The 26,545-nt window shown below is 36.0% G+C and overlaps 1 protein-coding gene across 1 annotated transcript; it reads left to right on the forward strand.

Moving 5' to 3' along the window:
• The first annotated feature begins 2,596 nt into the window (after positions 1 to 2,596).
• LOC129940890 (Fanconi anemia group D2 protein) lies at positions 2,597 to 25,449 on the forward strand. Its single transcript, XM_056049414.1, has 26 exons — positions 2,597 to 2,717; positions 2,780 to 3,029; positions 8,593 to 8,872; positions 8,936 to 9,145; positions 9,220 to 9,361; positions 9,434 to 9,502; positions 9,564 to 9,736; positions 18,956 to 19,028; positions 19,093 to 19,262; positions 19,322 to 19,490; positions 19,574 to 19,737; positions 19,807 to 19,964; positions 20,023 to 20,224; positions 20,280 to 20,402; positions 20,482 to 20,761; positions 20,818 to 20,959; positions 21,026 to 21,215; positions 23,354 to 23,458; positions 23,518 to 23,674; positions 23,735 to 23,912; positions 23,983 to 24,183; positions 24,245 to 24,464; positions 24,530 to 24,722; positions 24,792 to 24,941; positions 25,015 to 25,182; positions 25,248 to 25,449. The coding sequence occupies exons 1-26, from the start codon at positions 2,631 to 2,633 to the stop codon at positions 25,398 to 25,400; spliced, it is 4,407 nt and encodes a 1,468-aa protein (XP_055905389.1). The 5' UTR covers positions 2,597 to 2,630; the 3' UTR covers positions 25,401 to 25,449.
• Positions 25,450 to 26,545: the final 1,096 nt, after the last annotated feature.

Below are 26,545 nucleotides of genomic sequence, written 5' to 3' on the forward strand. Positions count from 1 at the left end.
TTTTCTAACAGACGCCGAGCTTTACATGCTTCTCGGTAGGTTTGACATTCCTGGCAATTTTAAGTTCTGCAAAGCTAATTGTACCTCTAACATGATGCAACAACATGCGCAGACAAAAGCATTCAAAATTCGTAACATGTACGGTAAATAAAGAAACAAATAGAAACAGTTGAAACTATATTCAATTGAATTAGATATTGAATTAGATTTTGTCGTCACCGTTGGTAAAACAGTGGGTTGGTATTACAGTATTTAGGGTTGAAACTTCATTACTATGATGCTAGATGATGCTAGATGACGTTGAAGTAGCTAAATTTGACGATATTTTGACAAACAATTTTCTTATTTTTCGTAAATTTGTTTTATTTTTTTTAATAAAAAGTATCCTATGTTACTTCTAATACCTTCAAGAGTGTATGTTCAAAGTTTCATGGTGATCGGTTAAGTAGTTTTTGCGTGAAAGCGTAACAAACAAACTTACATTCGCGTTTATAATATTAGTATGAAGTATGATGATAGTCGAAATATCGTCGAAGGCGATAATAAACAGAATTACCGATAATGGGGATCCCTGGGGGATACCATTTTGCAGGGAGTGAGTAGATGAGTAAATATTATTAGCTCTGGTAAAGAATTTTCTATTAGTTAGAAAAGACTTCACGTGGCCAAACATCTTCTCGTCAACACCCCATATTTTTAATTTGTTTAGTACAACATGCAAACCGATTCTTTTTCGAAATCGAGCGAAAGCACAGAAACATGATTTTTTGCTGCGTCGACACATCCCCGGTTAGTTTTTTTTAAAAGCAACTTGGTTGGTAGATAAAAGTTTTCTTGTTTCTGCGGACCACATTAGTCGTTTTGCTATGATTTTGTCCATAATTTTGGAAGAGCAAGAAATAAGGGATATGGGAGGGTATCCATCAATTAATTTCCTATCTTTATTAGGTTTCGGTATGGCAAGAAGTGTTGCAATTTTCCAAGCTTGAGATATAACAGCAGTGTTAAGTATGCTATTGTATAGTTTAACAAGACTCAATTTTATTGGACCAGGTTTGTGAAAAGAGATCAGTTATTTGTGTCGGATTTGTGATAAGTGAATCAGTTGATTGGATACATGGTATCGTTAAGGGGTTGGGTTTACCGGTAAGACAGCGGATGTTTTGCCAAAGTTTGGTAATGGATGATCTGGGATTTATGCTTGATGTGAAGCTTGCAAAACTTTTTGTTTTGCTCGCTTTAGGTTCCCTTCTAAATTTAGCATTTGCTTTTTTATATGAAATTAGGTTTTCTTGAGATGGGGATTTTAGAAATTTCTTCAGTGTTTGCAAAATTGTAGTTGGCGGTTGTATGGTGATGCAAAGAATTATTATAATGATTTCAAGTGCCTTTCATGTCTGTTTTTTTGTGAAATAACTTATACGTTTAAAGTTTTTTGAACAACAAAACAAAATGAATATATTCAATTGTCTAAAAAGTTATTTCTACAGCAAAACAATCCCTTTTAAATTTATGAAACTTAGCGGACAAACTTATCCAAAAGGGAAGATCAAACCCAGGTCTCTACTACTTGGCCTCTTCCAATATCGAAAAGCAACACGAACAATCTAATTTTCGGAAAATTCTAGTTGGAGGCAATAACAGACCTAAAAACCAAAGGTTGGAAAGGTTGGACGAATCTAAGTTCAAACTAAACATCGGTATTGCAGTCAACCTCGAAAACCGACCACCTTTGATAAGAGACATCCTGCTTTACTTCTCTTCTATTTTTACTAACGAAGCTCCAGCCATACAAGAAGTCATGAAAATCAAGCTTGTGTGGACATCCAGCCACATTGGGACTGCAGACATTGAGTTAGTGTCTGCTCAAAGCTAATCCAAATTTCTTTGCACCTTTTCATCTCATATTCCAAACTGGACCTGAAAAGACATATTGCAAGTTTCATTGAAAAGAAACGTTTAGTAGATTGGCACTTCCATGGGGCAAATAAAGACAGTCCTAATACTATCTACCCAGCAACAACCTTAAAAGCTCACACCACCAGTAGACATTAACTAGAGCACACAACATGTAACAACATATTGGGCTTAAACTACTTCCTCTGGCAAAACTCCAACCAATTCAACGCTTCAACATTTAACTATGGCAATAGTTCAAAAACATTCGATTTCCAATTCTGAAAACTTTTTTATTTTTTTTTTTTCAATATTTAACAAAATTCCTATCTATTAAATTACAGCTGGAAGACTTTTGTTGATATGCTCTTTTACCGTTTACTTTCATTTTAATTTAAATTTAAATTATATGTTAATACATAATAATAATATAATTAACATAAATAAAGTATCAACCACTAGCTTCCTACCCTTTTTTTATTTATGATTTATAATACAAAATTCATAATAATCCCAAATTCTGATTTTCTATTCCATTTCAGAATACAAAACTAAATCTATTTCAATCAAACAGAACTACTGTTTGAGAAGCTATGCAAAACGGCAGCCGTATTTTGTAGATTTGACATTTCAAATCGGCGCATTTTTGGTTCTACGTCTTATTTTATTTGAATTTACTGTTGTGTTTTGTGTGGTTTATTATTTTTCCGTTTATTTATTATTGTTTTCCAAAAATGTACAAAAACAAAAGATTTAACAAAGGTACAAAAACCAAAGCACCTTTAAATCCTATTGGCGAGGATACAACAATTAAAATACCGGTAAGTTGTGTGTTTTATTGAAATTATTTCATCATTTAATTCAACATTAATTACAAATGCAGCGACTAGATAATCCTCCGATTGATAAAGAAAATGAATCAAATGATAAAAATTGTGAGAAAGAACTATTCAGCCAGGAAGCTCTTGAGGCAATACCTGCTTCGCAGGAACCAACCCAAAGATATCTCTCCCAAAGGAGCACGCTCTGTCGAACCCAATCGCGGAGTACTCAACGGCCACCTACAACATATTTCGAATTGGTTATGATCAAGTCCGGTGTGAATTTGGATGCTGCTGATAATTTTGTAATATGTAAGTTTCGTTTAGGCTTACCCGATACGTTGTTAACATTAGCTAACTGTTGAGTTTGTGTCACAGTTCCTATTATAAGCTATGGTAAGCTGAGCTATAGTGAACTTAAGGTCAGTCTAGTAAAATAAGGGTTTCACCTCGAAATGAGAGATAGCAAGCTGCAAATGTGTTTATATCTTACTTTTGGTGCTGGGGGTCATCCCATGTGACTGTATTTTAAGGAATTTGTAGGTATTTTTTTTTACGACCAGTTAATAGATACAACTTTATTAAGTTTATTATCATTTATTAACATAGTTCGACAGTATAAATAAAAAATTTGAATTAAGACTTTGTAAAGAACACGAGTTAACCCGGGGTGAACAACTCCGTCTCGAAAAAATGGACTCGCACTTCCTCCACGGTTCTGGCTGATTGACTTATCTAAAACAAAAAAAGTAAACGGCGTTTTAATCTGTGAGCCTACATGCATGGAATGAACTATCATCAAATAAATATACCAAAAATTGCACTTTTGGGGGACATTTGCGTTTTTTTTTGTTTTTTTTTTCTATAAAATCGATATTTTTGGCATTTTTGCTTGTCGATAGTTCATTGTTTAGATGTGCTGAATCCAACCCATCAAATTTCAAATCATTCGGTCAAGCCGTTTTTGAGATACGATGGAGGAAAGTTTGAAAAACTTGTTTAAAGTTTCAAGTCCTCTTAACTATGAAAATATCAACTTACTTTTCAATCGGCGATGCCTGGTGCATTGAATATTCCTTCCTCTTCTCCTTGAAACTCTTTCAAAACAGATTGTTCAGGTCTTGAATCAATTCTGGCTTGTTTAACGGCATCACAACAGCAACAACGTGCCGCTCAGAACGTCAGATCCGCTTTTCATCACATCCCATAACCATTACTTTCAAATTACCTTCATTAAAGATTTCCTGAATTCCTTTATCAGTAAGTTTACCTGGTCCTTTTCCACCCATTCCTTTATTTGTTTTATCTTTTTTAACAGCCGTATTCTAGGCATATTAAACTAGCAATTTATGAAAAAAAAAAATTGATTTTTTGAACCCATCATGGGTGGACCCCCTTAAGTCAAAAAGGAGTTTTAGTTGAAACATTAAAATTTGTTTTAATAAAATTCGCTCAATTACTTACTATCTTACTTGAGAGTTGAAGCTACAATCCTGTGCCTCAACCAACAAACTTTTCTATCAAGCTCGGTCTCTTGGTAGACGTCTCCAGTTTAGCACTCAAAGCTGGGTGAGCTTTTCATCTGATGTAATGTTCAATAGAGTTTTCCAGTGCTCGACATAACCCAGATATTTCAAAAGTTGAAATTGTATCCTCATGGCTAGGTGACAATTTTCTTTTTCTTTAGTAAGAAACCAAGGAGCTTTCTTGCGCTTTTGTCATAGTCTATGATTTTGCACCTTATAGCAGGAAAGGGATGATGAAGGTTTTATATATAACGCCACCTCAGATCCTCGATAGAGGCCTTTGCTATCCAATTGTTTTCTAAGCCCAAAGAAAAGAGAAACTGATTGTTGCGCCACCCAATTTATTTAGGTAGGATAAAAGTTCGAATTTTCTCAAAATTTTACAAGATTAATTTTTTTTCAAAATTTTATTAGTTTGGTATCACGTCACAATATACAGTGTTGGAAAAATAGTAGAATAGAGCTTCGTCTTCAATCTTTTTAACACATAAAAAAGTATCTGTGAAAAGTTGAAAAATAAAAACTACACAACAAATTTTTTTAATAATTTATTGCTTAAATGCAACAATTTTTTCAAATATAATAATGAGAAATAATAATAAAAAGTATTATGATTATTAATAGAGACAAAGCAAAGACTTCTGAATTTATACAATACGATTTTTTAAACCGCATTTATTACCCAAAGCTCGAAAACTGCCGCAATTCTTCCGATTTCTAAACCTAACAAAGATAAAATAACTCCAGATAGCTTCCGACCCATCTCTCTCCTCTCTTGTACAACAAAAATCCTCAAAAAATTGTAGCAAAACGAATTATGTGGTATGCAGAACCTAAACAACTTTTTAGCCTAAATCAAGTAGCATTTAAAACTAGTCGTGGATGTACAGTCGCCCTGCTTTTTATAGATAACTATGTCTCTAGAGCACTGAGCTCCAAAAACCATGCATCTATACTCACCCTAGACTTTGAAAAAGCATTCGACAGAATAGGAATACATGTAGTTTAAAAAAAAACTCAAAGATTGGGGCTTTGGCCCTAATATTTTTAATTACGAGTATGTTAAAGCTTTTCTTATGGCTTTAGATTATGGTATTTTTATTCATGGCAACGCTCCGAAATCCACTTTCGGGATCATAACACCGATCTACCACGAAGCAGCAAGATGTAGTGTTGGCGCCTTTCGTACTACTCCCATCAAAAACATCCTGTCAAAGGCTGGGCTCGCAACTTTTAAAGAGCGAAGAGAAAAAATCACATACAAACTATATATGATAAACTGATATTTTCGTCGAACTCGATAATCGATAAAGAAGTCAACTTAATACTGAACAGGAAAAGAAATTACAAGACACCAGCAGCAATTTTAACTATCCTTCAATCTGGTAACTCTGAATTTCCAAAACAAGAATTGTTAAAAACAAAAAATTCTGCTCTACTGGAACCTCCTTGGCTCATCAACTCCAATTCATTTATAATGAACCTTGCATATCAAAGGAAAACCCATACAAACGTTGAGATATATCGCAAGATTTTTCTAAGGATTTCATCTGAGCTCAAGTCCAAAAGCTGGAAATTCACTTTTACGGATTGATCCAAAATCTCAGAGGACACAACCTTTGCAATCACAAATGAAGACGGCAGCACGATACTTTTTGGATTACTTCCACAAACCGCATCCATTTTAACTGCTGAAGCCTCTGCCATTTTGACTGCCATTCAAGAGGCTTTAAAAGAAGGAAATAAGCAGATTATATGTACAGACAGTCTCTTTACAATCAAAGCTGTCAATAATACCAACAACAACTCCACTTATCTCATCAACAACATCCGCTCCTTATTGATAAATTCAAACCAGCACATAAAACTAATGTGGACCCCTGGACACGTTGGCATCCGGAGCAATGAGCTCGCAGATTAAGCCGCCTGCCTCGTAAGCAAGTCGGCAACCTACCTCTACAATATTTACACCAAGAATGACCTTGTGAAGAACCTCAAAAGAAAACTGACTAGATCCAAAAAAACGAATGGAGTAGTACAATCACCACAAACAAACAGTGAAAAATCAAAAATAAAAAACTTGATCCGACTCCGATTTGGCTATACCTTTGCCACCCACCTCCACCTTCTCAAAAAAGAACCTCCTCCCATTTGTCCTACCAGCAATACTACATCTGACCTCCAACACCTGCTCTACAACTGCAACAGAACTAAGCCTATCATAGAGAAAATTCTAAATAGAAACGACATTATCCAAACGCTAAAATACCCGAGTCTATCAAATATAATTAAGAACAATGATATTCTTATAGAAATGGAAACCATTGTATAAATGTATATGTATAAAATTATAGAGCGGTAGGCCTTCGCAGCTGGAAGCTCAATAATGTTATATTAGCATTTAATTTATTACTTGTTTAATAAATATATAAAAATAATAAAAAAATTAGAATGGTAGTCTTTTTGTAGTAAGAAAGTAACTCAATGGTAAAAGTATTTCAAATTCTTTGAGTAATTTGTAGTGGCACTCTTATTATTAATAACTGCCTCCACTGTTCGCCCCATCGAATTCACCCGTCTCTACACGTATGGAGTACCTTTCCCTTTGAATTTGTTACCAAAACTCGTCTTTCTTTTTGGTTTAACAATCTCCGATCCTTCGCTTTTGGGTGCCCCACGAGTGTTCAATTGGGTTTATTCCGGGGGATTGTGATGGGCATTCCATAACATTGTTTTTGTTTTATTGTAAGTATTGTTTAGCAAATTTTGATGGGTGGTTCCGGTCTTATCCTGCATGAACTATCATTTTATTGGCACCTCCTCTTCAGTTAATGTTAGCATAACTGAATTCAAGATGTGGACATAATCCACATCGCACATCATTATCCTTAATCCAAAATATTGGACCTACACCAGATGCTGAAAAGTACCCCCAAATCATTATATTCAAACCATGCGCCGTGTTTAACTGTCTTCTTTGTGTATTTTTAGTTAAACTTCTTGTATTTTAGCCTTCTCACATCGGAAGTAAACAAATTGATCTTCGTTTCATCCGACCACAAAACGTTATTGCAAAAAGGGAGGTGTAAGTGTTTGTTTGCAAAGGGAAATCCTTGTATAATGTTTTGCTTGGTTAAAAAATGCCACTTTTCGTGGACTTCTACCAAGAAGACTTGCTACTGAAAGTTGGGTTCTTATTGTTCTAGCTGACACTGAGCCGTTTAATTCATTTTTGAGTTCTATATAAGAAAGAAATGGTTTCTTCTTACATATTCTTACCAAGAGTGTATCAATACGCGAAGAAGTTTATCTTTTTCTTCATCTTGTTTCTTCTTTAGACGCGAATGTAAAGTTTTAAATACTTTTTATTATGAATAGTTTAAAGTTTTTGCAATTTAACCATCGTTTTTCCAACTTGTCCAAGATTTTTCATCACTTCGAGTTTAAGGGGAGTATAATGTAATATCTATTAAAATTATAGATGACTAAAAAAAAATTGTATCGAATATAAAACATCTGACAAACTTATAAACAAACTCAAAACTCTTATTTGCATAGAAAAATAAAAGCATCCGTATGTTAGAATTAAAGTTAAAATAGCTTGTTTCTATATTTTTTCCTGGCGAAATTATCATTGGCCTCAAACTTTTAACAGTTAAGTGGAATCAAAAAGTTATTTGCACGAAATAGTTTTGCCATTTGAGAGAATTACTAGGTAGTATTGAAATATAGAAAGACTAACGACAAAAGACTTAATTGCTAATACAATATTGTGTATCTAAAATGATGAAGACATTTGTTTTTATTATTTTTTTGTTCAACACTACAAGACTGTTTCGTTCTCTTCGTAAAAGTGCCATAAGTTATTTTACAAGCATAAAACAGCATAAGAAAAGGATTTAATGTATTATAATATGTATCATTGTTATTACATGTATTTAGCAGCAATATTAAATTAGTTAAGAGATAGTTTCACTCAAAATGCCATCAACCTCCAAATTCTACCTCAAACGTTTTCTGAGAAGTCACATCCTCCCATTCGGACTACTGCCTCTTGCGAGGAATTGACAAAACCTCCACGAGTAATTTTTGGCATAAAAAGTACGCACACAGGAATAGTTGAGAGTTGTAAGTAACTAGACCCTGGTTCTCAACGGACTGTTGCGCCACCTAATTTATTTTATATAAATAAATGTATATTCAGATTGGTATCTTACTTGACTGCTTGGCACGACTCCTCAACTCACCCAACAGCTCGGCTCACTCAACAGCTCAACTTAATTGAACACTCAAAAGCAGGCTTGAGCTAAATTCAATATCTATAAATGTAATCCGTTTAAATTTTTTAGCTTGTGACCACGTCTCTTTTGTTTGTAAGTTTCGAGAAATCTTTGTGAAATGCCAAAACTACCCCTCAAATGTGGAAACTTTTAAAACCGGTCTTCGAAATGCTTTGAATGACAAAAAAATGGCTTTGAAATTGCTCAGTGGATGTACCATCAATATGCCAGGAGAAGAAAATCCCTATCAATCGCAAGACAGTATGATTGTCAATTTCCTAATGATTGATTTTCTTCAAGAAGCTGTTATAAACATTATCCTGGATAAAGTGGATGAAATTTCAAAATCGTAAAAACCTTACTTCCAAGTTTAAATCCTAAAACTATTTTAATACACTGTCCATTTCCATAGACAAACATCAACTAGTTACGATGTACCAATACTTCCATTGATGCTGTCCCAGTTGCGATATGTAACACAAACGACGGATGCGGATTTGATTTACACTCGAATCGTTGATATTTTTGAAAATGCCGTACAATCTGTTCAATGGGATATAATCGCCAACGCTGAAATGTTCCTCAAGTCTTCCAAGCATGATGCATTTGCTGAAATGCTATTGTAAGTTCCATTTAAGAGAGTATTGTTTTGTTCGAAACGTGATATTTTATTTCAAACCTAATGTTTTATTTCAGAAATAATTTTGCCAGTCCCAAGGATGTTTTTCATTCAACAACCATTAAAACATTTACAAACTTGTGTCTTTCGCCAAGGATGCAAACTAAGCTAAGAAAGAAAGCACTTATCTACATTAAGGATGATGGATGTCCACCAAAAGTAATACGCAGCTTTTTTTTTTTGTAATTTTTTTGCTGTTGAACCTTTCCCTAACCGATTTTTGTTTTGTAGATTCTACCTCTGCTGGTGAAATTGATGTTGAAAATATTAAATGAAAATGATGAGAACGTGATTCGTGAGGTAAAGAAATTTCAAAAATTATTTTCAAATAATTGTTTATGAGTTAAAATTGTGTTTACAGCTTGTGGATGATTTAAGAGATGTTTTAATGAGAGAATTTGATTGCAATAAACAAGATGTGCAACAATCACTTGTAGATACTTTCATCTGCATTACTCAAGGATTGACAAGGTCGAAAACACTTTTTGACACATGGGAAAAAACTATTCAAAATCTAACACCCGCTAATTTCAGGTATTTATGATTGCTAAAAATGTTTTCCTATTTCAATTTAAAATGAAGTGAGTATCGGTGTTGGGGATTTTTAAATTGATTTAAATGACCAGAGGGAGTTGTTAAATTCAGAAGCCATTTCAGTTATATAAAATGCAGCTTTACTAGCATGACTTTACAAGTCAAAGACTTGATTCGTAAAAAGTTAGCAACTTCTACTTCATATTTTCGGGAGCAGACAGACAAAGCATTTAAAACCGATTGTTAGCACGACAAATGTGTCCCCAAACATTAACATTTCGAGCAAAAAATTAATGTTTTATAAAAACTTTCGAAACACATTCTCGACTCTGCTTCGTCCATAGCCATATCGATGTCTATTTCAAAAGATCTTTGAAAACTGCTACATTTCACATTAACACTCAAAGACCAACTTTAATATTTTATATGTATTCAATTGAAAAGATCAGAAAAATTAAAAAGACGTTGTTTGTCTTAACTATAAATATTGATTTCGAAATGTTATAATTATCTAAACAATTATTTCAGAAACAAAGCTTGTATTATTCTACTGGTTTATGCTATTCAACATTCTTTTTTTTTTTTTTCTGACGTACCTATGCATTAACAGTTTTGTTCGTATGTATGGCTATGTGAAAAAGATGAATTTTCAAAATTAATTCCACAATTATCGACTGCCCTTGAGATTTATTATTTATTTATTTAATGATATATCGTTTGGAATCAAAGGAATCTTTAGAATCAAAACGTCTATGCCTTTGTACTTTCCATCAAAATTGTGGCTTCGATGACGTCGTTCATTCATTTCTTCACCGCAAGTGCTTTTACAAAGTCGAGGCTGGTTTATATCCGCAACATCATGATTACTGATTCGATAGTAAGTTCCAGTTTATGAGGTGGTAATCCAGCCAATTTTAAATCTGGAAATTCATTTCATTGACATCAAAGTTTTTACAGCCAATGTAAAATTTGTATTTACCAAACAAAATGAAAAAACATTTATAATATTTATTTTAACTAATATATATAATTCTCCTGTCACAATGTTAGTTGCAATACTCCTCCGAAACGGTTAACCAATTTCAGTGAAATTTTGCGTATACACTCGGTATATCTGTGAATAGGTTTTTATCTATGTTTTATATTCCTATTTCTGCATCAACATCGTAGACGGTGCAACGATCTTACGATAGGATTCAGTGACATTATCGCTATGTACAATTAAGCATTGATTGCTAGACTCTGAATTGAATCGTGAACTAAAATACAATACTGGCAGTGATTGTCGCTAGCAATATCCCACTAATGAATGAACCATTTATGACAACATGATGCTCGCAGTTTCGTTAGGACAAGGTGGATTCTTTTTTCAATGCGCCAGGTGAAAACATTCCTTATTTCGCTAATTCTTGCTAAAATACGATCAAATAATGACATTGCATTGGCTGTTGCATCTTCTGCGATTGCGGCAACTTTATTGGATGGAGGCAGATCAGCTCATTCAGTATTTACACTGTCACTAAATATTCAAAATAAAAAAACAATCATCCATAGCCACAGTGCTGAAGCAGTATAAAATTATCATCCTTGATGAATGCACTATGGCGCACAAACATTCGTTTGAGGCGTTGAACAGGACATTTGGTGGCACTCTGTTACTACTTTCAGGTGATTCCAGACAAATACTTCCCGTTATTCCGCCTTGAACGTTCTCTGATGAGTCAAAGCGTGCTTAAAATTATCGCCATTAAAAATTGTTAGATATAGGCGACGGAAAAGTTACTACAGATGAAACTGGATGCTTGAAATTACCGGTCGATTTCTGAAGATTTTTGATTCACAGATGCTCTCATTGACCAGATAATGTGGATGTCAACGAATTGAATCTCAAGACTTGAGTCATACAAATCCATTGATACAGTTTGTGATGCTACCGAAGCTGCAAATTATCCAACTTTTCAACAACGGCAGATCCTGGAAAAAACTCAAGAACACCAAATCGATACCCACTATCTTTTCATCGATTTCAAGGCCGCATATGACAGCATCGACAGGGACGAGCTGTATAGAGCCATGTCTAGTTTTGGCATCCCTGCCAAACTTGTCCGTTTGTGCAGGATAACCATGGAGAATTCACGCTGCTCCATAAAGGTTGGAAACAACTTAACAAAACCTTTCGATGTCAAAAAAGGTTTTAGACAAGGTGACGCGCTGTCATGCGATTTTTTTAACATCGTGCTTGAAAGAATAGTGCAGAGCTCACACGTCAACACTAGAGGCACTATCTTTCAAAAGTCTGTCCAATTACTGGCATATGATGATGACATTGACATAATCGGAAGAACTCAGCGTGATGTCAATGGGGCTTTTGTGAGTATTGAGGCAAAGGCGGCAAAAATGATTTTAACGGTTAATGAGGGCAAAACAAAGTACATGCTGTCGTCTAGAAAGGACATACAACACCGACGTTTTGGTCAAAACGTCACAATCGACGGACGTAATTTTGAGGAAGTCAAGGACTTCGTCTACCTATGCTCCGCTGTAAACGCAGAAAACAACACCAGCGCTGAGATCAAACGCAGAATAACTCTTGCTAACCGCTGTTTCTTTGGACTAAGAAAGCAATTGAGTGGTAAAGTCCTCTCGCGAGGGACCAAAGAGTTGCTATATAAGACCCTTATTATCCCCGTCCTCCTATACGGTGCAGAAGCATGGACAATGACAAAAGCGGATGAAAGCACCTTAGGTCGGATCGAGAGAAAAGTTCTTCGTGTGATCTACGGTCCCGTATGCATCGAAGGGGATTGGATGAGAAGATGGAACGACGAGCTGTACGGGCTGTACAGCGACGTAGACAGAAAGGTAAAAGTCCAACGACTAAGATGGCTGGGTCACGTAGAGCGCATGGAAACCAATGCTCCGGCCCGGAAAGTCACACCCACAGGACAGCGCAGTAGAGGAAGACCGCGGATCAGGTGCCGCGCACAAGTGGAAGTTGACCTCACCCAACTTGGAGCGCGAAACTGGAGACATCTAGGGACCGAGCTAGATGGAAAAGTTTGTTGGGTGAGCGCCACCTTAAGAAAGTAAGTAAGGATGATCACAGCGTGATGTCAGTGGAGCGTTTTTGAGCAATGCCACGGAAGGGATGATGATGGGTTTAGTGGTCAATGAGGGCAAGACAAAGTATATGATGTCATTAAAAAAAGGACGATAGGTCACCATGGACAGCTATAACTTTGTCTACCTAGGCACGAAACGATAGATAACTCTTGAAATCGCTGCTGCTTTCGACTTAGAAGGCAATTGAGAAGTAAAGTCCTCTCTCGAGCATCTAAAATCATCATCCCTCTTCTCATTTATGAGGATGCTTCGAGAGAAAAATTTGTCGGGTGATTTTTGATCCTCTCTGCATAGATGGAGAATGGAGGTGAACATATACCAACGAACTGTACGGGTTGTACAGCGTCAATGACCTAGTTAACAGATTTAAAGTCTAACAAATAAGATGGCTAGGTAATGTACAGCGAATGGACATCCAGGTCTCGAATCCAATCCCAAGGGACAGCGCAGTAAAGAAAGACCATGACTCAGGTAGCGCACGCAGATGGATGAAGACCTCAACCAACTTGGCGTGCGAAACTGGAGCCAGCTAGCTAGGGGCCGAGCTGGCTGGAGACGCATGTTGGTTTAATCCCAGTGCCGCCCGGACTGTAGCGCTTCCTTAAGTAAGGTTGCATAGGTTTAGACTTACAATTTAAAATTATTTTTTGGATAGTTTCTAGATTTTGTGAATTAATTTTTTGAAGCAGTTTGTAAATGTTAGTTAAAAGACGGTTTATGTGGCCTAGAATATGTGTGATGTCCATTGTTGTAGATCTATGGATTTTCGCAGAGGAGCAACATTGGTAATTGTTTCTTTCTGTGCGATTGAGTATATAGGTTTTGTTTTGTTTTTGTTGATACCAGAGTAGTGATTAGTAAAGGTCAACAACCTCTGCTTCTCGATAGTTTTGATTTCTAATTTTATCGTTTTTGAGAGATCCGATTCACTAAACGTGTTGAACAAAATTGAATTTAACAGCGTATATGCTACCCATAATGTCTTTGTGAGCAGGAACCAATATAATTTTAGTTTTTCGATAACAATATCTCTAAAACTCGTAATTACTGGGGAGCTGTGATTTTGGTTCATGATGGCATGCATAACCGAGAGGCTATCTGTGTATTATGAGGATTGGTAGAGCGCTAAAGCTTTTGGGGAAAAACTTGATAATTGTTCAGGAAGTAGACCCAGAATTTGACCGGCATTTAGTGCTGTTACAGCAAAACCAGTATGGTTCTCAGTTTTTAAACCGTGTGTCGCTTGGAGAATATGAATTTCCAGTATTTGGTTTTGTTGAGGTTGTTTCCGAAGGAATGTCCAATTGGCCGGTACGCATTTTTTGGAGCGTGTTCTTTAGAGAATTTGCATAGTAAAGTTCAAAGTATTCCGGTCAATTTTAAGTCTAGAAATTCATTTCATTGACATCAAAGTTTTTACAGCCAATGTAAAATTTTTATTTACCAAACAAAATGAAAAAACATTATAATATTTATTTTAACTAATATATATAATTCTCCTGTCACAGTGTTAGTTGCAATACTCCTCCGAAACGGCTTAACCAATTTCAGTGAAATTTTGCATATACACTCGGTATATCTGAGAATAGGTTTTTATCTATGTTTTATATTCCTATTTCTGCATCAACATCGTAGACGGTGCAACGATCTTACGATAGGATTCAGTGACATTATCGCTATGTACAATTAAGCATTGATTGCTAGACTCTGAATTGAATCGTGAACTAAAATACAATACTGGCAGTGATTGTCGCTAGCAATATCCCACTAATGAATGAACCATTTATGACAACATGATGCTCGCAGTTTCGTTAGGACAAGGTGGATTCTTTTTTCAATGCGCCAGGTGAAAACATTCCTTATTTCGCTAATTCTTGCTAAAATACGATCAAATAATGACATTGCATTGGCTGTTGCATCTTCTGCGATTGCGGCAACTTTATTGGATGGAGGCAGATCAGCTCATTCAGTATTTACACTGTCACTAAATATTCAAAATAAAAAAACAATCATCCATAGCCACAGTGCTGAAGCAGTATAAAATTATCATCCTTGATGAATGCACTATGGCGCACAAACATTCGTTTGAGGCGTTGAACAGGACATTTGGTGGCACTCTGTTACTACTTTCAGGTGATTCCAGACAAATACTTCCCGTTATTCCGCCTTGAACGTTCTCTGATGAGTCAAAGCGTGCTTAAAATTATCGCCATTAAAAATTGTTAGATATAGGCGACGGAAAAGTTACTACAGATGAAACTGGATGCTTGAAATTACCGGTCGATTTCTGAAGATTTTTGATTCACAGATGCTCTCATTGACCAGATAATGTGGATGTCAACGAATTGAATCTCAAGACTTGAGTCATACAAATCCATTGATACAGTTTGTGATGCTACCGAAGCTGCAAATTATCCAACTTTTCAACAACGGCAGATCCTGGAAAAAACTCAAGAACACCAAATCGATACCCACTATCTTTTCATCGATTTCAAGGCCGCATATGACAGCATCGACAGGGACGAGCTGTATAGAGCCATGTCTAGTTTTGGCATCCCTGCCAAACTTGTCCGTTTGTGCAGGATAACCATGGAGAATTCACGCTGCTCCATAAAGGTTGGAAACAACTTAACAAAACCTTTCGATGTCAAAAAAGGTTTTAGACAAGGTGACGCGCTGTCATGCGATTTTTTTAACATCGTGCTTGAAAGAATAGTGCAGAGCTCACACGTCAACACTAGAGGCACTATCTTTCAAAAGTCTGTCCAATTACTGGCATATGATGATGACATTGACATAATCGGAAGAACTCAGCGTGATGTCAATGGGGCTTTTGTGAGTATTGAGGCAAAGGCGGCAAAAATGGGTTTAACGGTTAATGAGGGCAAAACAAAGTACATGCTGTCGTCTAGAAAGGACATACAACACCGACGTTTTGGTCAAAACGTCACAATCGACGGACGTAATTTTGAGGAAGTCAAGGACTTCGTCTACCTATGCTCCGCTGTAAACGCAGAAAAGAACACCAGCGCTGAGATCAAACGCAGAATAACTCTTGCTAACCGCTGTTTCTTTGGACTAAGAAAGCAATTGAGTGGTAAAGTCCTCTCTCGAGGGACCAAAGTGTTGCTATATAAGACCCTTATCATCCCCGTCCTCCTATACGGTGCAGAAGCATGGACCATGACAAAAGCGGATGAAAGCACCTTAGGTCGGATCGAGAGAAAAGTTCTTCGTGTGATCTACGGTCCCGTATGCATCGAAGGGGATTGGATAAGAAGATGGAACGACGAGCTGTACGGGCTGTACAGCGACGTAGACTAAGCCAGAAGGGTAAAAGTCCAACGACTAAGATAGCTGGTTCACGTAGAGCGCATGGAAACCAATGCTCCGGCCCGGAAAGTCTTCGAATCCACACCCACAGGACAGCGCAGTAGAGGAAGACCGCGGATCAGGTGCCGCGCACAAGTGGAAGTTGACCTCACCCAACTTGGAGCGCGAAACTGGAGACATCTAGGGACCGAGCTAGATGGAGAAGTTTGTTGGGTGAGGCCCTAGTTCACACAGGACTGTAGCGCCACCTTAAGTAAGTAAGTAAGGATGATCACAGTGTGATGTCAGTGGAGCGTTTTTGTGCATTGCCACGGAAGCGAAGATGATGGGTTTAGTGGTCAATGAGGGTAAGACAAAGTATATGATGTCATTAAAAAAAGGACGATAGGTCACCATGGACAGCTATAACTTTGTCTACCTAGGCACCGTTATAAACGCACGTAATGACACCAGCGCTGAAATCAAACGAAGAATAACTCTTGAAATCGCTGTTCCTTTCGACTTAGAAGGCAATTGAGAAGTAAAGTCCTCTCTCGAGCATCTAAAATCATCATCCCTCTTCTCATTTATGAGGATGCTTCGAGAGAAAAATTTTTCGGGTGATTTTTGGTCCTCTCTGCATAGATGGAGAATGGAGGTGAACATATAACAACGAACTGTACGGGTTGTACAGCGACAATGACCTAGTTAACAGATTTAAAGTCTAACAACTAAGATGGCTAGGTAATGTACAGCGAATGGACATCAAGGTCTCGAATCCAATCCCAAGAGACAGGTAAAGAAAGACCATGACTCAGGTAGCGCACGCAGATGGGTGAAGACCTCAACCAACTTGGCGTGCGAAACTGGAGCCAGCTAGCTAGGGACCGAGCTGGCTGGAGACGCATGTTGGTTTAATCCCAGTGCCGCCCGGACTGTAGCGCTTCCTTAAGTAAGGTTGCATAGGTTTAGACTTACAATTTAAAATTATTTTTTGGATAGTTTCTAGATTTTGTGAATTAATTTTTTGAAGCAGTTTATAAATGTTAGTTAAAAGACGGTTTATGTGGCCTAGAAGATGTGTGATGTCCATTGTTTCATTGCAAGTGGGGTAGATCTATGGATTTTCGCAGAGGAGCAACATTGGTAATTGTTTCTTTCTGTGCGATTGAGTATATAGGTTTTCTTTTGTTTTTGTTGATACCAGAGTAGTGATTAGTAAAGGTCAACTACCTCTGCTTCTCGATAGTTTTGATTTCTGATTTTATCGTTTTTGAGAGATCCGATTCACTAAACGTGTTGAACAAAATTGAATGTAACAGCATATATGCTACCCATAATGTCTTTGTGAGCAGGAACCAATATAATTTTAGTTTTTCGATAACAATATCTCTAAAACTCGTAATTGCTGGGGAGCTGTTCATAATAGCATGGATAACCGAAAGGCTGTCTGTGCATACGACCCAGTGATTTTTTGTGTTATAAATATTGTAAGGATTCGAAGAGCGCTAAAGCTTCTTGAGAAAAAATTAATGGGTGTTATTCAGGCAGTAGATCCAGTCTAATTTGACCGCCATTTTATGCTGTTACAGCAAAACCAGTATGGTTATCCGTTTTTGAACCGTGCAACACAACTTTTTAAGGATTAAATGTACTTCTGTCATTTGAAATTCTGTCAAATGCTTTCTCGAAGTCCAATGAGATAATTGAAAAATGGGTTTTGGCTGATATAGAATTTGAGATGAAACTGCCTATATGCAGCTAAGCATTTTGACTTCCCCTCTTGGGTTTGAATGCTCCTTGATTTAAAGTTGTAATTTCCTTAGATTCTATATACCACAGAATGCGCTTTGCTACTATCTTTTCCAGAATTTTTTAAATGCATCTTAATAGTGAGATTGGTCTATACATGTCGAGTTTATTTATCTCCTGTTCTGGTTTTGGGAATGATTGTAATAACCTTCCAATATTGCAGTACCTATGACACTCGTATCAAAGATTTTATTATGGAATAGTTTTTGTCTGAGTCGGAACTTCTTTGAAAATTACATATGACAATCCATCTCTTTTTAATGTTTTTTTTCTGTTTGTTAAGACATTATTCTAATTCGAATTTGGAAATGGGTTGCTCAAAATGATTACCTGCAATATTGGTAGGCAGATGGGTTGTGTTGCGGAGGCTTTCGTCTTTTTGTAGTCTAAAACTGTTGTAGAAGTTTGTGTCAATTAAATAATGAGATCATGTAATAACTGATTTCTAACAGGGTGATAAGAGGCCCCGTGTTTGTGTCAATGCATTTGTTGGACAGAGAAATAGTTAAGTAACCGAAATCGCTTGATTTTATTCCAGATATTGGTTACAGAAGAATTAGGATTAATAGTAAAGTCGTAAGATTTTTAATTTTGTTAGTTTTTAATATTCAGTGAATATTTTCCAGGCTTTCAAACCGCACGGAAAAATACACAGGTTATCTCATTGCAATAAAATACGTGAAAACGACAAATTTTTCATCGTATTTTAGTATTTTGTTGAAATCTGTTTTATATGGAAACCTTAATTTTGTGTCCTCATAAATTAACTAAAAAAACAATACTCTATTATCTGGCCCTTAAAATAAAAATAATAACTACTGTTACATTAAAAATACACAAAACTTTCGCTTATTAAAGAAATCCACAATCATCTTCTTGATATTATTAAAACACATGTTTGCAAATTTCTTCCATTGAAGTGTTTAAAACAAATGATTATTTTACCTATTTCAATTTCTATTACCATTTCAGACCAATCGACTTGGTGGTACTATTGAAAATGATGTCTATAAAAGAAGTACGAAGTACTTATATTGAAAAAATCGTAAGAATTTACATTTCAAAATATTTTGATAATGAATTTCATAAAGTAATTTTATCTGTTTCAGATACGATGTCGAATAAAACTAGAACACATCAATGTTGATATTCTAATTGACGCCAAAACAAAATATGCACCCATTTTAACTGACCTCATAAATGTTCTGCTTCGAATTTTACACGATTACATAAAAGATAAAAATAAAATCATATCGGATTTTGGAAGAAATTCTTACAAGTAAAAATTACCATACCTTAATTAATTGTTTAAGAAATAAAACTAATTATGACTTTAAGCATTATCTTTGGTGTTGGTGAATCAACTCAAAAAGACATTCTTCTTAAGCTTGTCGAATTAACGTGCGATAAATCAGCATCGAGTATGACAACAGAGGCATTGGAATTAATAAAAGAATTAAAACTTAAATATCCATCAAATGTTCAAAATTGGGGTATGGTTTTAATGGTATGACTTGTTTTTTTTTAAGAAATAGTGAATATTTATGTGTTATTTAAAAATTATTATTTTTTTTTTGTTCTCACTCGCAGCCTCTTTTAGATCGAATCAGTGAAATGAATTTACCACAAACACGCCTTGTTATGGAGTTACTTTGTTCGATTGCATTTCCTGCTCCTCCACTTGATGAATGTCCAGTATTGCAAGATCAAATCGATATGCTGATCAAAAAACAAATTATTAATCGATTGCCCAAGTGAGTTATCATTTCAAAATGTTGTTTGCTGAGGCTGTTTTTATGTATCAAATTTGTTTTTCAAAACAGAGTTAAGAAACAAGGTATAATAGGAGCTGTTCAAATGATCGATAATGTCGCTAGAATCGACGATATCCATGCAGATCCTATGTATGACTTCAATACATCGTATAATACAGTTGAAGAGTTGCCAGAGGGAAGAGGAAAAATTGCAGCAAATTATATAAGTAAGAAAATACTGTGAGTGTTATTTACTTTTGATGGATTTGTCAACTTTTTGTTTAGCTCGAATTCATTCCACAACAATATACTGCCCTGAGTCGCTGGCTTTATTTTATGATGAGCTCGCAACCGTATGTTCTACAAATTATCAAAGAAATGATAACCTTCTAGACCTGGATCGACCCTTTCTTATTTGGCTATGTGAGCTTATAACGTATTATTTCCAAAACAGTTTCGTTATAGAAGATCATCCTAAAGAAAATCTGTAAGTCACACAAAAGTCTACACAAAAATTGTTTTCAAAATTTTTAACTTTTCAGAGGGATTGCAATTTCATACCAAAAATGTATTAACACTCCAGAAGACACAAACACACCCACCGAAAGCGAATTGGTGCCAATAGCTGTAGATATAGCTCAACTGGTTTTGAGCCCTACTCATGAGTATGTTTTAAAGACATCCACTTTGATTTCTGGATCTTTTGAACATGATAATATTATTTATAACTGATTTGTGTTTCAGAGCTTCTTCCTCCATTCTCGTCCTGGCTCCATTGTTCAACCTAATGAGGGTTCTGCATTTTGTTCGATACGATGGTAGTTTAGAGATGATAAATGCTCTTCTTGGGTGTGGTATAATTTTACCTAAGGTCTTCGAAAATATCGACAGTGTTGATATATTTTACGAATACGATGACATCCAAAGCAAACACATTTTAGATATTTTCTTCCATACAGTGAATTGGATTCGTGAAACAATAAGTTCATTTTCGTGTCAGAATGATCCCATGATTCGAGGAAAAGTGAGTTGAGTTTTTGTTGAAAAAAACGTGTTTTGCATTTGTTTTGATTTTTCTAGGTCCTAACTCGATTAGTAGATTTAATTAAAATTGAGGAATGTGTTCGAAAACTCTTGATAAAAGCTCCAGCTGACTACACACCACCGATTTGTCAATTCATGACAATGCCTGAACCTGTTGTACAAGTTAAAAAAACTGCAGGTAATTTAGTGGCAAAGCTAATTTTTGTTCGTTGTTTTTTTAAATATTGACTTTTGCTTTAAAAAGGACGTAAAAAAGCACCGGGAAAAGCTGGAAACAAAAAAAAGAATCTCAATGCATCAACAGAGCAGAACGAAACAGAAGCAACAATGGCCAACATGACGGTGCCAAGTACAGCACAAATAAGTAGTTCGAAAATAACAAAATCATACTTGGGAAAGTTTGAAACCACATATGGTCCAAAGGAAATTTACAGGTACATATTATAATAAGACTCGTCGACATAGTTTCAAATTGCGCTTTCTTCATGTGTGCGCCAAAAGATCCGCGGTGTTATCTTCTGCGCTGTTCTCTGGGGTGGATTCCAAGGCTTCCCGGGCGGAGCATTGGTTTTCATGCGCTTTACATCTTAGACGTCTTCGGACTTTTATCCTACTGTTCAGCCCATCTTATTCTATTAAGCTTAATTTTTGTCAAAATATCACTTTCGAGGTAGATAACATAGACCTTTTGATTGTAGCGTCTTTGAAATCGTCCTTCCGCACATAAGAGCCGAACAATCTAATCAAGACCTTCCTCTCGAATGTCCCTAAGAGTTTAGAGTGTCTCTAATTAACTACCCATGTCTCAGATACATATGGATTACTGGCAGAACCATCGTTGTGGTTGGGTGTCTGGAATTAAAAACCTTTGACAGACTGAAGTAGACTGTTGGTTTTGAGCAACCGCCCTCGTATTTCTTCTTCTACGTTGTTATCAGCTGGCTTCTTAAAATTCATTCTTCGTTACCTTGATTGTTTGACAAAATGTTCTTCCCGCAGTCGAAGCCACCATGTTATTTGATTTTCTTTAGCTAATTTACAGCCCCAGATTTTGTGTCGCCATTAGTACTCTACAAATGGACGAGTTTGGAAGGAATGCCCAAACTAGACAATTTTACCATTTAGTTTCTGTCAGCTTAGTGACCATTTAGTTTTCTTGAGTTTTTTCTAGCAATAAGTATATGATTGACTGTGGACTTTCCTGGTCTATCAGGTTGTTGGAAAGAGGCTTAAGGCGTTAACATATTACAGCAACACCAGAATTTAGTTTATGGACCTATTGCCACAAAAGCCATACTGTCTGTCATTAAGAAGCTTATGTTTTTCGAAATATTTCTTAAGCTGATAATAAATCCGCATTTCCATGACCTTGGAAAGAAGGGAGAGTGCTATTGGACGATAGTTGGAAGGGGAGTAGGAGAGATGGAAAAGCTTAAGCAGTGGTTTTGCCAGAGTTGAAGAACATCCTTCAGAACAAAATAAGGGGTACTATCCGTGCCATCAGATTTGTGTATGACAAGGTTTTTCAGTACTCTTTCAACTGAACGAGCTCAAAAGAATCATAAAAAGAAAAACCATACAGTCATTTACGCTCTCAAGTTCAGGGGGCTCATGACACTCTTTGGTAGTGTCGAATTAACAGAAAACTGTGCTGCAAGTAAATTAACTTTATTAATGGAACTTACATAGGGAGTGTCATTGTGGACGAGCTTTGGAACACGACGACATTTTCGTACATTTTTTACAAATGACCAGAAATAATTGGTACTTTGTACTCGAATATGAACTTTCTAGCTTGTTTGAACTTATTCCGATTTTCCTTATTAGGGTTGGGTCTATAACGAAAACACACTTTATAATCCTAATAATATCTTTACAGCTCGAATTAAACATATCTGCGCTAGAAGTAAATTCTAATCGAGGAAGCATAGTGATAAGTTAAAGTTCCTTGGCGTGCAAAGTCAGGAGTTGGTTCGTCGACATACTAAGTTAACAGACTTAAATTTCCAATATTCTGCGGTTCTTTTAATTCAGAGGATAAGTTGATTTGATTTGAACAATCTCCCTTCTTTGGAAGAAGTGGGGTATTACTGTTTTTTGCTTTTTGTTCCGCTAAGTCATTCTCTTTCATGTTTGACAAATGTTTTATTGTATTTGTTGGAATAGTCCAGTATTTTAAGGACCACGGCAATTGGTTCTTGATGTTTCGGATGTCATTTAGCGTAGACTGACGGAAAAGATTACAGTGTTCTTTTTTTGTCAAGAAAATTGCTATTGCCGCAGCTTTCAGAAAAGCTTCTCTGTGCTTTAAAATTCTTTTTTTAAAGCTGCAATGATGGGTTAAGACAGTTCATTGAAATAGTCCAGGATGGGGTTTTGCCTGGGTTAAAAAAGATGATAAAAGCTATTCCAGGGTTCGTGACAGCTTAGGTAGGTATATCGTAGAGGGCTTTAGTAGCACTTTGTTGGCATCGTTTTTTATAGGAGATATATATGACTCACAAATTTGGGGCAAGTCTGGCTGTTAAACTATTATAATTATTTGTTTATTTATATATAAATTTTCTTTCAGGCAAATGAATTCAGATATAATGTTAATTTTAAAAGCTAACTTTAACATTAAATACCCTCGCCCAATTGAAGAAATTCCCAAATCAATTGGACTTTTGGAATTCAAGTAAATAAATTCTAGATAAATGATATTGAATTGAATGATTAATTTGTTTCTATGTTCAGATTCATCATAACTGATATTGTTAATAAACTAGAATCAATAACAGGAGTTAAAAAATTCAGCAACGATCAACAGTCGCAGTATATGAGCTATCCAATTCACTTCATAACTGACATTGTAAATCAATTTCTTGATCCAATTATGAATAATTTCCACGAGGTTGATATAACTTAAATGTAGATATTTTAGTTTTTAAAATTTTCTCATGGATTTAACTAGATTTCAAATGCAATTTCGACAACAGTTCAACGAGTGGATGGTGCCTTAGGCAATGCTGATCTCTTCACAGATGAACTGAATTATCTTAAAATTTGTTTCGGCTTGTGTTTGCGTTTGTTGGCAGCTCTATTTTCTTGGTCTGGATTCGGTGATGCCTGCAATAAGAAAATACTGAAAGGTTTAATTGCTTTGAAGACATTACCATTTTTGATGTGGTCAAATAATATAGAAAATTAATTTTTTTAAAGGAGCCTTATTGGGAGTATTGGGAAAATCAGTTCGTCAAGAATTTATCAACAAAGATACTTCGACCTTAGCTGTGGAGGTATTTAATAAATGTCGAGCAACAGAAGCTAGTGCAATTGACATTAAATCAGCTGTCCATCTATATCACTTAATACAATCCCTTAAGAAATTCGCTATTAAAAAAGATTTGGATCAAGATATAAGTGAGTTATTTTAAATGTATTGTAATTTTAAATTATTGTTTAATTTTTTTTTTGTTGGAAGGAAACCTTTGCAAAGTCTTACTTTGCAGGAAATGGTTCAATTATGATGGAACAATGGAAAGAGGCACCCTGTGTAATATCTATTTAGACGAACTTGTGAAAGGATATTTAAGAAAATCAGATTTTCGCCGCCAGAAGACTATACTGGATGCTATTCTGGAAGAAACTAAATTTCTAAAGTCTAAAGAGAATTCATTACGATCTTTTCCAAATTTTAATAAGTAAAATTTCAATATAAATTTATTTTTATACACATATTTACAAAAACCCTAAACGAAAACTTCAGGGCAAACTTTCCAATGCTTTTTAGAGGACTTTGTGAAACTCTTATTAGTACACTTAATGTTGCAGTAAGCGAATCTAGGCAAACTGGATCGGATCAATTGAGAGTCTGGGAGAAGAGTTGTGAAATATTAAATACCCTTTTGGAGATCATCCAATCCCTGGATGTGCCAAGAAACTTTGCACTTTTCTTGAAAGTAAATTAAGTTTGTTTTGTTTTTAAATCTAAATTCAGTATGAAATGAATTTCTTTAATTTTCTTTAAGCACGCTCATTTTTATTTAAAAATTGTTCTTCAACATGGATTGCCTGTGTATGAGAACTATCTGAGAGAAAATCCAGAAAGAGTCAATGAATTGCTGAAGAATCTCCAAGTGACGACACGATTCTTACACAATCTTTGCTGCCATTCGAAAGTAAACACAAGAAGAAGAAAATATTTGTTTTGTTTTGTTTCGATATAAGTTTATTTTATTCTTTTAATTATAGGCTCTCAAAAATACATCAATTTTGATTCTTATTCCACCTCTGCGTGAAACTGTAGAAAATTTAGTTTTTCGTGTAAAAGCACTGCTGGCAGCTAACAAATGTGCTTCGGTCTTCTGGATGGGTAATCTCAAAAATAAGGATTTACATGGTGATGAAATTTTGTCCCAGGTAAAAACTACATACATTTAAATTTATTAAATGATTATTAAGTTTGAATTTAATTACAATTTAAGACCGCATCTTGGAGTTCTGCAAACGATGGTAACAGTGATGATGAAATCCCTGAAGACGATGCTAGCATCGAAGAAACGATACTTGGTGAAAATGATAGTAATGCGACAGGAAATGATTCGTTGCCGGACGCATCAAGAAGTACTTGTATTTGAACATAGAAATATAGGCACTATTGAGTGTAATTGTTCGTTGTTAAAGTAAGTTTGTGTGATTTTTTATTTTCAAAAAAACTGACCTCGTGCTGAACAAATTGAATAAGCCGAGTTATGGTATTAAAAGTTTTCTGGCTACAAGAACGGGGAAGCGTGAAAAAAGAGGAAGGTTTCACCAAGCGTTACGAGTTTCACAAATGCAAGTCAGCAAATATTAGACATGTGCTTTGAAGAGAACTCAAGCGTCCACAGGTTTTTCTCAAAACCCGTGGTGAGGTGTTTCCACTAAGGTACCTCTCCTTATCCAGACGGCAGCGGAGGAATTCTCGATATGGAATCCACGGTGGCGTCTATCGTTCCAGTAAGGTTGAACTACTTAGTGAACACCTTATAGGACTTCTACAACTTATTCGGAGCCCAGGCCTATAAGGAGCGGTTTATCCGGCACCCTGTCCTACTAAGGATTTGGTCCTCCAGGTTGGGGGTTGTGCCGTTGGGGTGACTTGCTGACTACGTAAAAATATATTAGTTGCGAAGCACCAACAACAATCGGATACGGTCGGATTTACTGTTGTTACGAGTTTAAGAAAAACCTGTTACGCAAACGAATTAAGGACGACGAACTTCGTATACGCACGTGGAATGTTAGGTCCCTTAACAGACCACGTGCAGCCGAAGAATAAGTTGCTACACTGCTATAAAGCAGACATCACAGCCATCCAAGAAATACGATGGGATGGGCCGTGCAAAAAGAGGATGAAAAACTCCGACATTTAATATGATGACTGCTACCGAGAAAACCAACAGCGCTTATTTGGATGCGTCTTTGTCATTGGAGCTAAACTTAGGCAAGAAGTCTTGAGCTATAGGTGCATCAATGAGCGCCTCATGACCATATGCATCAAGGATAAATTCGTCAACATAAGCCTGATATGCGCGCACGCCCCCACAGAAGAGAAGGATGACAATACCAAAGATATGTTCTTCGATCTCTTAGACAAAACATATGAGCAGTGTCCTAGCTATGATATTAAAATAGTCCTGGGCGATTTTAATGCCAAGCTAGGAAGGGAAGACAGCTTTGGTGGAGTAATCGTAAAAAACAGCCTGCACGACAACGGATTGAGGCTCATAGATTTTGCTGC

This window comes from Eupeodes corollae, chromosome 1 (assembly GCF_945859685.1).
Source record: "Eupeodes corollae chromosome 1, idEupCoro1.1, whole genome shotgun sequence".
Classification (NCBI taxonomy): Eukaryota; Metazoa; Arthropoda; class Insecta; order Diptera; family Syrphidae; genus Eupeodes; species Eupeodes corollae.